The sequence below is a fragment of the Microtus ochrogaster genome, chromosome 4, assembly GCF_000317375.1.
Source record: "Microtus ochrogaster isolate Prairie Vole_2 chromosome 4, MicOch1.0, whole genome shotgun sequence".
In the NCBI taxonomy this organism is placed as follows: Eukaryota; Metazoa; Chordata; class Mammalia; order Rodentia; family Cricetidae; genus Microtus; species Microtus ochrogaster.
The window spans coordinates 92493092-92504816 of record NC_022011.1 but is presented as its reverse complement, the minus strand read 5'-3'; the positions used below and the strand labels follow the sequence as shown (position 1 = coordinate 92504816).

Below are 11725 nucleotides of genomic sequence, written 5' to 3'. Positions count from 1 at the left end.
TGAAAATCCCATCCTCTGATCCTCTAGGCTAGGCACAGCTTCTAGTAACTTCAATTAGAAGGCTCTAGACAGGGAAGAGCAGCTGAAAGCCAGGACTCAATTTAGTCCCAACAGAAATCTCTGTGGAGTAGCTAGGCAGGGTGAGAAACACAGACTCCCAGTGGCAGGAAAACGGAGACCTGGAGAACTATAAGAATCATCCGGTACCTAGACCCGCACTGGCCAGGCTCAGGAACAAGTTACAGAGCCGACTTACTGAAGGAATACCGAGGATGTCCTCTCGAGTCTCGTGGACACAGCTGTCACTTCCCTCCCCTCCCCCAGATGCCTACCATACCCTGACATCCCATACCCTCCCCTTCTGTGTTCCTCCTCACAACACCTTGTTCTCAGGGGGTTTCCAGTCAGCCTCCCGGAGATGGTAATTGATAGGGTTCTAGGGACTACCTTCTCTCAAGATTATTCACATTTTAGTCAAGAGCTAAGCAAGAGTGGAAAGCTTTGCACAACTGTACAATTTCTACACAAGGGCAGACTGCGATCCCCTGAAACAGTGCCAGAGAACTGAGCATCTGACTAGCTAGGTCTGCCCTAGGGAGGCTTTAGCAGAGAAGGAGCCTGTCCCCCCCCCACACACCAGTGCCTATGGCTCTGGTCATCAGGGTGTTGGACTCCTCAGTCAGACACCCTTTCTCTGTCAAGGAAGGAGGGGGAGCTTGGTGTACCCCTGAAATGTCTTCCTTAGTGCTCATCTCCTTACCCCCTGTGGCAATTCCACTTTCTCTCAAGAAGCATTGAATTGAGTCTACTTACTGCAGTGTTCAATGCAGGGACCTCATGGCACCCCACTCCTAAGCAGCCCCACCTCTTGACAGGATTCTATGCTATGATTAAGAGCTGAGGCAACAGTCTCTCTACCAAGACAGACCCTGGGCATCCACCATCAGTGAGGTGTTTTGGTACCAGAGCTTATCCATTCATGGTCAGAGACCTCCACGTTTGAAAGGCTTATCTCTACTGTTTCTCCCCAACCCATTGTCTAGAACCCATGCCTGTTCTGTTCCCTAAAATCCAGTAAACTTAGAGATAGAATTTGTGAGATACTAGTATTTTTGTGCCTCAAGCCATTCTGCGTCAGATGCACATACAAACATAAACCTGTACACAGTCAAACACTAATACCCCTACATACCTATGACAGGTAAATATGCATGTGTATGTGCGGAGACTCAGGTACATACAGGTATAAAGTTACACAGGCTAACATATCCAAGAAAAGTTTCCATAAATACGCAGAGAGGTGCAAAAGTGTGCACATAGCACACTAGTACAAACACTTTCACAAACACCTATGTAGGCTCACACACAGATAGCACATCTATGCATACACAAAAATACAAGTGTGCACCTTTTCAAGCACGTGTACAGAAATTGTGCATGAGCACACACGCATGTACAATTTGGGGTTCTCTCTATACCCTTCAATACTCTGAACTTCCTGTTCTGTCAACTCTAAACCCTTTCTGCAAAACCCTTCTAGCCCAGGATCCTAGCTGGCCTAAAGTTAAAGGCAACAATGATACTCCCTCTGTCACCCCAGGTCTGAGAACGGGAAGTGAAGGATTTCTGAGGCCTAAGATAATAGACCTAAGGGTGGGGTCTGTGCTGCTGCCAGTCTCCTGCCTTTGGCTTCCGAGTGGAGGACAGATCCCTTCAGAATCATGGCCTCTCTACAGAAAGGGTGGGTGATGAAGGAGGAGAGGGCCGCCTCTCTCCAAACAGTCAATGGGGCCTGGGAGAATGAGTGATGGAAGCAGTTGCTAGATAACAGAAAAGCACCGCACTACAGGAACAGATCTCTTTCTCCAACAGAGGGTTTTACCCCATACCCCCTGGGTGTCCCCCACATCCAATCACATTATTGCATACCAGATCTTGAGAAAGCCCCATCTCTTCCTTTGTGGAAAGCCACTCAACTCCCCACCTCATAATGAGACCAAGCAAAGGCAGGACCAGCCTCCCACCAGAGAGATCTCTGTTCTCCTCTCGAGGTAGAAAGGTGAATCAGAGCCCAGTGAAGAAGAGACTGCAGAAAGCATTGCTCAGCTTCTGGGTGACTCCATGCGGCCGCCACAAACCCCAAGCTCTGTCACTGCTCCCCACCTGCAGCAGGCTGCCTAGCCCCATCATCTCGCACTTTCAGGGTTTTTCCAACAAGCAGGAGTCTCCCAGAAAGGGCAATGAGGAGACAAGACTTGTTGTGAGTGGTGGCACACGCCTTTAATCCTAGCAGAGGCAGGCAGATTACTGTGAGTTCGAGGCCAGCCAAGTCTACAAAGGGAGTTCCAGGGAGGAAAAAAGGAAGAAACAAGACTTAGGGAATGCAGGGGGAAGCTGACTTTATGACCAGGAGAGTCAGGAGACAAAACTGAATGCCAGAGGCTGGGACACCAGCAGCCAGGGCTGTGGAGACAGGAGGTTCAGAGGTAGGGTCTTCCTCCAACTTAGAAGGAACAGACGAAAGGCAGGCGAGTCTTGCAGGAAGCTCTTTGCCAATGGCCCCCTGCAGCAGAGAACACAGTGAATCACATCCCTCTTGCTCTAGCATGCATTCAGCCACTGCACTAAAGTGCCTCACATCTGCCATGCATGCTATTCACCACATCTGCAGTCAGAAGCTAGCATTTTATCTCAGCCATCACCAGTGCCTACATCCACTCCTTACATTCATATCTGCCGCTCTTAAGTCATTCCAGTTTGTCCACGGGGAATCAGAGGAAGTACAGGGTTCCCAGCAACCTCCTCCACAAGCTACCCCACTATCCCATCATCTGGTCTTGCCCTGAGAAGTCTGTGTACCTCAGCTCTCCCCACAGACCAAGTCTGAGTTCTCCACATAGAGTTAGTAAGTTCGAAGAGGGATGTCCAGGCAACTCAAAGCAACAGCAGCTAAAATTCTACTCTATCAATGCATCTCCTTGTCGGGAGCCTGTTCCTCTCACCTGTGGTGCACAGAGTCACACAGTGTCCTCCCCCATTCCCAGGCTGCCCTGGGGCCCAGTTTCCAAAATCCCAGCAGCTCCCATCAGTCCACCGAAACTTCTTCCAGAAGAACTAGAGAAGAGAGAAAGCGAATCAGAGAACCAAAGAAGGCAGGAAGATCCAAGCCACTGCTGACCCCTTTCATTGCCTGCCTGGAAAGAAGCTGAATGCTCTTGTCACCCACCTCTCAGTGTTTGCATGGGATGGGATGGAAAAATAACCATTGCTCCCAGACACCATACAGGGCAGGTTTCCCCAACTGTACAGATCTGATTGACATGCAGACTCAGATTCTGGAGCTCAGGCATGGGTCCTATTATTCTGCATCTCTAGCAAGCTACCAAGTGATGATGCTGAACCCTTACCTTCTTCTTTATGTCCCTGTCACCAGAAGTAAGTAGTTCTCTCTGCCACACACTCCCGCCATGACATACTGCGTGTCAAGTCCAGACCAACACCTTCAAGTGAGTGTAAGCTGAAGCCTCTGAAACTATGTCAAGATAAGCCTTTCTTCCTTTTAAGTTGGCTCTCTCAAGCATTTTGTCGCAGTGACAGCAATTGATAACAATTGCCAGTTTTCTTGGTGTAAATTTCCCATGGTTAATTTTGAGCACAAACCTGAAGTTGCTGAATAGAATTAGTGAGAGGTGTGGGTAATCAATTCTCCCAAGACCGTGCAGGGCAACTCCAGCATCCTTTGCCTATCATTTAAAGGACATCTTAACTGTGGAGTCAGTGAATGAGCCCTCAAGACAGTCCAAGCTTTCAATACTGAGTTGGGCCCTAACTCACCCAGCCCTTGAGGATGCCTCCTATCCAGATGTGAGACTGGTTGATCTTCCTGGCCAGGCACTGAATTTGGAAGTTGAAACTGTAGCTGTGGATGGAAGCAAGGTTACCTCGGTAGCATCTCCTGCAGACACACTGCAGAGGGGAGAAATGGGAGAGAGAATTCACTCTCTTTTGCCTCAAGATCCTGAATCGCCAAGAAAGATCCCTACGACTACTCACAGATTCAACACAGGAACCCACTTGCTTCCCTCAAGCCTATATTTAGCTCCTTTGCCAGTGGTCAGGAAATCCTTACAGGAAGTAGTAATCCTAATTATAATTATAGCCACCACTTACAGACTGTTCCACATGATAATTCAAAAACATAATCTCGTCTGGCCTTCATTACAATTAAAAAGCACCGGTACCATACAGTCAGCCTTCCATAGCTGTGGGTTTCTTGCCCACATAGTCAATCAACCATACATTGAAAATGTCTGTATGTTTGTATGTGGGGCTCTGGGAGTATTGCATGTATGGGCATGAGAGTGTGGATTGCACATGTGGAAGCCAGAGCAGGACATCAGATGGGGTGTCCTCTGTCACCCTCTGCCTTACTGTCTTGAGCAGGGACTCTCTCTGAAGCAGTATATAGGATAGACTGCCTGGTCAGTGAGCTCCTAGGATCTGCCTGGCTCTGCCCCCTAGTGCTAAAGTTGCAGGCATGCACTGCCATATCCAGATTTTCCCATGGGCGCTGGATATTTGAACTCAAGCCTTCATGCTTGCAGAACAAGCTCACTTTACCCACGGAGCCATCTCCTCAGCTCCTGAAAAAGGTCTATTTTTAGTTATGCTTACACTGAGCAATACTCTTTCCTTTGACATTAGTCCCCAAATAATAAAGTATAAGCTCTATTCTCATGGCGTTTACACCGCAGTGTTATAAATAATCTAGAGATGGTTTAAAGAACACACGAGGGGTAACGAGAGGGCTCGGTGAGTGGTAAATGAATCTGATACCAGATCACGTATGGAGGAAAGAGAACACAAACTTCTGTAAGCTGTCTACTGACCTACATGTATGTGTCATAGTTTGTGCACCCCCCCACAAATACACAATAAATAAACATGCATAAAAGTTTAAAATACAGGAGAGTAGGCAAATACTATGCCATTTCTCTGTAAGCACCTTGAACATAGACGTTGGTGTTCATTGGGAGGGTCCTAAGACCGATGTCCCATGGAGACTAAGGGGCAGCTATATATCTTTATTTGGAAGAGTCTGAGCCATGAAAGGTAAAGAGAGTCACCCACAAACCAACCAATTGTCAATCAAGGGAGGGAGTGTTGTTTTAGCACTCTTTTCTTTTCTTTTCTTCATTGGGGGTAAGATTACTCTTTTAAAATTCATCCAGCGCGGTTGTCAGATCTTGAGACTTCCTAGTTAGCATGCACATGCATGCACACACACAGTTAGACACACACACACAGCAGATCTGAGTGAGGCAAAGAAAAGTATGTCTGTCATTTTGACTCTTCCCTCTTATAGGAGTTATTTTTTAATGCTCTATCTGGTTTTAATACAATAATCTATTTACCCTGAGATTCTCATACATGCATATAATGTGTTTTGATCATATTCATTTCCTCACTCTCTCCTCTAGCTCCCCCTGAACCACACACAAACTTCTTCTTTCCAACCTCATAGCCTCTTTTTAGTAAATATGCCACCCACTGAGAATAATTAATGGCTACCTCTACATGCATAGCCATAGTCAACTTACCAGTGACCATACCCTAACGAAAACTGACTTTCTCTGCCTTAGCAGTCATCAATTGCCAATAACTCGTCACCTAGCGGTGGTGCTTGTGGACCCCTGCACACCCGCGATGGAATGTTGACTGGCTTGATCCTGTCTTGCACAGGCAATCGAAACTGTTCTGGGCTCACAAATGCAACATCTCGGTCATGTCTAGAAGAAACTGCTTCACTTCACCCCAATCCCCACCCCTAACATCTTTTTCTTACACATTTTCCACCTCCTCTTCTGTGAAATGCAAATATCTCTCTCACCAAAGTGTTCTAATGCAGATCATTGGTTCTAAAGTTGCAGTCCTCAGACCAAGAAGATCTTTATTCCCTGAGACACCCGCCCCCCCCACACCTCCTGCTTCAAAGACTGTGAAGATGGAGCTGTAATTCCTATATCTTAACAAGACCTCCAGGCAATTCTGTAGCTTTCTAAATGAATATAGAACAAGTTTGTTTTGTTTTGTTTTTGGTTTTTAGAGACAGGGTTTCTCTATGGTTCTGGAGCCTGTCCTGGAACTAGCTCTTGTAGACCAGGCTGGTCTCTAACTCACAGAGATCCACCTGCCTCTGCCTCCCGAGTGCTGGGATTAAAGGTGTGCGGCACCACCGCCTGGCTCAGAACAAGTTTTAACACTGTGCCTTTCCCTCCCCTTGACCTTTCACCATATCTTCCTATCACTTACCTGAGCTTTATCAAAAGTCCTGGGAGTCCTCACCAGCACGTAGCGACAGCTCTTGCACCCAGGAGTTCCCTGAAAATGAGCTATGTCCTCTTCTCTGGGACATGTTGAGTCCTCATCCTCATCCTCAAAGATGTCTTGATGTTTGGAACCCTCAGTCTCCTTTCTCTCTGTCCACATTGTCTCTGGGGTCAAAGTCAAATCTCTTCCCTGATCCCTTGAACCATCTGCATCCTGCCACAGGTCTGGCTCTCTCTTTGGGCTCTCCTGATGGTGGTGAGTGGTCTCTAGGAAGAAGATGGTAACGTGCCATCACATCAGAGTCCCTCCTCCTCCAGCACCTTGGACAGCTCTAAGCGTCCACTTGAGCTTTCCTGAGTCCTAATCTGGAGCCACACACTAAGAAGGAACTTCTTCTAGATTGGGCAAAAAGAGATGTCTTGCACCAGATTCACAGATGGACAATAGCCTGAACTCTAACTGATTGTCACCACAGGTATGTATATGGGTGGGAAGACCTTGTGTGAGAAGCCTGAAATGATCACTGGCCCTTTATCTTATAATATAGGTGCTTTGGTTTTGTTTGTTTCCTTCTGAAGGAACCAGTTCTGGGTCTGGGAGATAGCTAACCAGAGATGCGTGAACAACCTAAAAGATCACTCTGTGACCCTGGCCCTATGGCAACAGCAACAACAACCAAAAGGGTGGGAGAGAGGGAAAGGGAGAATGATCGATGGGAATAAAAGGGAAGGACTTACCCAGATAAGAAGCAGAAACTGTCCCCAGCAGGAGAAGGGACAGGATCAGGGGCTGTTTCATGTCTACTTGATCTTGCAGTCGAGGCAATTCTGCCTTTGTCCTCACAACTGTCCCGTCTGTGTCCAACACAGCTTCTGGTGCATGACATGATACTTGTCATTTAATTACCCTATTAAAGGGAGAGTCAGGGAGCTCCTTTTTCTCCCTTCCCTCTTCTTCCCTGAGCTGAAAAATCTGAAACAGGAGTCAGTGGTGGACAGGGTGGGCAACTGAGCTGCAGAAACCCCTGCTAAGATCTCCATGGCCGTTCTCTAAGACAACACTCTACCCAGATTCCTGACCTGCATGGAGAGACCATTCCCGAGTCAGAACTGACTTCACTTATGTGGGGAAAGACGAGGCAATGAAGGCAGTTGTGGTGACCCTAAGAACAGGCTCCCCAGCTGTCTGCTTGCTTGTGTCCTTCTGCATCCTCCCTGATCCTGGCCCAGCACAACACTCACCGAGTGAGAGTCTGCAGTCTCCACGCTCAGTGGCGGTGTGGCTACTGCTGCACAGCCAGCCTTATACTCTGTTTTTGGGGAAGTTGAAAGGGGCCAGGGTGATTGCTCCAGGCCAGGCTTGGGGATAATGGAACTGATAAAAGTTTGTTCAGTTTTGTTCACCCCAGACCCTGCTCTTTATTAACACAGCAGAGTCCTGCTGTCTGGGGCTTGCTGCCCTAAGTAGAAGCCCGCCTGCACCAGTTTATTTGAGAGGCATGTATAACACGATAATGTAATTAGTATTAATTAGTGCCCAGCCTGAATTATACCCCTTAATTCAGAAACAGTTTTCCAAAGTGACGATTCTAGGAAGTGATGTGCAGATCTCAAGGAGCAGTTAGGAACTGTGGAGGGAAGGAGGAAGAGGTAAGCCTCAACACCCACAAGAGGTGCTTCATAGACAGCACACCCCTGATCCTCTCCTTCACCCATCTCCACTGAGACTGTAGGATTTTCCTGCTTCGCAGATGTAAGCAATAGGCTTCAGAGAAGGAAAGGCTTTTTTTTATGTCAACTTGGCAAAAACATCATCTGAGAGGAGGGACCTTCAACTGACAAATGCCTTCGTAAAATCAGGCTGCAGGCAAGCATTTTTTTAGTGATTAATGGGAGAAGGTCCAGCCTAATATGGGTGCTGCCGTCTCTGGGCTGCTGGTCCTGGGTTCTATAAGAAAGAAGGCTGAGCAAACCATGATGAGAAAGCCAGGAAGCAACACCCTCCGTGGCCTCTGTATCATCTCCTTCCTCCAGGTTCCTGTCCTGTTTGAGTTCCTGCCCTAACTGTTTTTGCTGATGAACAGTTATATAGAAGTGTACAGTTTCCTCTCTGAGTTGCTTTGGATTATGGTGTTCCATCATAACAATAAAAACCCTAACTAAGACTCATAAGAAATCAAGGGGCAGGGATTTCTAAGTACTAAATATTCTCACATTCTTCCTCTCCCTCTCTCCATCCCTTCCATTCTTTCCTCCCTCTTTCCCTCCTCACAAACCAGGACCTTTGTGGTTTCCATCTTCAATATGTATGTGGTTTCTTCTGTATTATGGACCTGCATCAAGCCTCTCAACATTTATTTTCTTAATATGTAGGACCATGTATTAGTTGTGGGGGCTGCCCTATGCATTATCTAAAGTTTAATAGCACTATTTGTCTGTGTCCTTGAGATGTCTGATGTCACACACACACACAAACACACACACCACACCGAGTAGGCAGCCATCAAAACCATCTCCACACGTTTCATTTCCTAATGCCCTCCAGATCATTTAGAGACCACTGGCCTAGACGACATCATTTCATCCCAACCTCTAAACGCAGCTCCAGGACTGGCAAAGAAGCAGGAACTGGGATGAAAACCCTCATGTTAGGTCTTCCGGTCAACATGGAGACCACATTGCCCTCCCCACCCTCACTGGCACTAACAGGGTTAGGAGTAGGATCAAGCAATGAAACGCTCATCTCAGACCACAAATTTAAGAAGACACTAACAATTCAATATTAAGCATAAGTAATATTTTAATGCAAACTCTTTTGAAATCAAATTAAGTGCAAATATTTTCCCAATGACTAATTTTATTTAAATAATCAAGCTCCAGTTCATTCACTGTTGCCCAAAGAGAAAAGAGTGAGTGTGAAGCCGGGCGATGGTGGCGCACGCCTTTAATCCCAGCACTCGGGAGGCAGAGGCAGGCGGATCTCTGTGAGTTCGAGACCAGCCTGGTCTACAGAGCTAGTTCCAGGACAGGCTCCAAAGCCACAGAGAAACCCTGTCTCGAAAAAATAAAATAAAATAAAAGAGTGAGTGTGTAGACCTGGCTTTGCCACATCTTCCTGCCAAGAGTTTGTGTATTGTTGGAAGTGAGGTTGATGTAGTTTGGAGGTGTTCTATTGGATAGTGCATACTTGCTATGTGTACACTGGCCCACACCTCCAAAGAAACAGACACAAATCATCTAGAGGGCAAGATGAGCTAAGCATGCCTTGACTTCCTCTGCTCTCCCAATGGACCTATAATTAGAGAAGAGGCTGAGAGGCCATTTCCTGGCCTGATTTCAGAGTAACGGTCTTGGCCCTTATCTCTCCACCAACAGACCAGACTGTCCACTTATCTACCTGACAGTGGGAAGGTTGGTCAATTCTAGGACCTCTAAAACTTGGTCTATAAGTTACAAGTTTGAGATTGCCCCAGTGAGAAAAGGAGAAGCAGACACCCTTCCCTGTTGCTCTCCTTCACCATGGGGCCCATGACAGAGGTGGCAATTCACTGGGTGGCTGGGATGAGTCCCGGGGTTGCTCTTCTCATGAGCCAGCAGCACCATGAGTTCTGCAGGCATTATTTCTCTTTACAGATCTCCATGTGCTTAAAAGAGTTGCCCAAGATCCCATGGCAGGCCAGGAACCAGCCGAAACTCAGGGTTTTGTGCCCCTTACACACCCCATTTTGCCCTTTCTCTTGGATTTCTGTCTTCTCCAACCCCATAGATTCATTCACATGGATCCTGTTTTCCTTGCACACAAATCCTGAAAAAAAAAAAGGCATTCCAATGACTTCGATAACCTTGCCAATAGCCAATGCTGCTATGAACATAGTTGAGCACATGTCCTTCTGATATGATTGAGCATCATTTGGGTGTATACCCAAAAGTGGTATAGCTGGATCTTGAGGTAGGTTGTTTCCTAATTTTCTGAGAAATCGCCATACTGATTTCCAAAACAGTTGTACCAGTTTGCACTCCCACCAGCAGTGCAGGGGTGTTCCCTTTACCCCACATCCTCTCCAGCATAAGTTGTCATCAGTGTTTTTGATACTAACTATTCTTACAGGTGTAAGATGGAATCTCAGAGTTGCTTTGGTTTGCTTTTCTCTGATGGCTAGGGATGTTGAACATTTCCTTAAGTGTCTTTCAGCCGTTCTAGATCCATCTGTTTCCACTCCTGCTTTATGTGGTGCCAGGGACAGAACCCAGGGCTTCATGCATGCTGGGCAAGCACCGTGCCAACCATGCTCATCCCCAGACTCACTTCACTTTAAAAAACAGTTTTCTGTAATAATAATAAATCCATTTTTCATGTGGCTTTCTAGATATTCATCTTGTACTAAAACTCAGCCCAACTCCATTTTACCAAAAGGATGATTCTCATCATCAGTGTGAGAAGGAATGAAATCCCCAGGTCAGAGCAGTGTTTAGGAGCTCAGCCTCCTGAGCCTTACTCACTGATGAGGACACCTGGAGTATTTGTGAGTGAGCTGGGCAGGAAAACTATAGTCATTGCACCTGTACAAGCACGTCCAAAGCTATGTAGAGAACATAGTAAACCACCTTGGAGCCTCTGCCTGCTTTTTCCTTGGCATCCTTTAAAGAGACTTTGATGGAGCAGGTGCCACAAACTCTGCTAAGAGAGCTGTCTCTGAGAAGCATGACCAAAAAGTCTACCTGACTCTCAGTCTGGTACCCAGAGTATAGCAATGCTTAGCGATGGTGGTGGGGAGAACCGTGTCTTATTCCCGCAGCTTTTTATCCATTCATGTGTGTCAGAGCTGGAAGCCTGCTCAGGGCTTCATGTCTGCTAGTCAGCTGCTCTACCACAGACTGATGGTCCCAGCCCCTCCTAATCTTTATTATTAAGAGTCAAACAAGAATAGTGACAGCAGAAGATGGCATCCCTGAGGACTTGTGGTGCCTTGGCTATATCCTCCCAGCACCCACCACAGAGCCAAACACATGGACTTTCTGAAGCTGACCATAGATAAAACCAACAGCAGATGACACAGTGGTTGCATGAACAAAAATGTGGCTCTGTCTCCTTTTCAGCTTACAGAGTAACTAACATTGAGCAAACAGTCCTCCTTCTCTGAGTCATTCAGAAGCTCACACATCTCTGTTTGCATCCTGCTTAGCTCCCTGGTAATATCAAAGCTGTCCTTCCCCATCTTTTTTTTTATTGAGAAAAGAAAAAAAAAGTTTCCCCCTCCTCCCAGCCTCCCATTTCCCTCCCCCTCCTCCCAGCCTTCTCCCCCTCCCCCCACTCCTCTCCCTCTCCCTCTCCAGTCCAAAGAGCAGTCAGGGTTCCCTGCCCTGTGGAAAGTCCAAGGTCCTCCCCCCTCTGTCCA

The 11725-nt window shown here is 47.0% G+C and overlaps 1 protein-coding gene across 1 annotated transcript; it reads right to left on the bottom strand.

Moving 5' to 3' along the window:
* Positions 1–2504: 2504 nt before the first annotated feature.
* Prg3 (proteoglycan 3, pro eosinophil major basic protein 2) lies at positions 2505–7128 on the bottom strand. Its single transcript, XM_013345844.1, has 5 exons — positions 7068–7128; positions 6313–6596; positions 3835–3966; positions 3003–3114; positions 2505–2563 (listed from the first exon to the last, which is right to left on the bottom strand). The coding sequence occupies exons 1-5, from the start codon at positions 7126–7128 to the stop codon at positions 2505–2507; spliced, it is 648 nt and encodes a 215-aa protein (XP_013201298.1).
* Positions 7129–11725: the final 4597 nt, after the last annotated feature.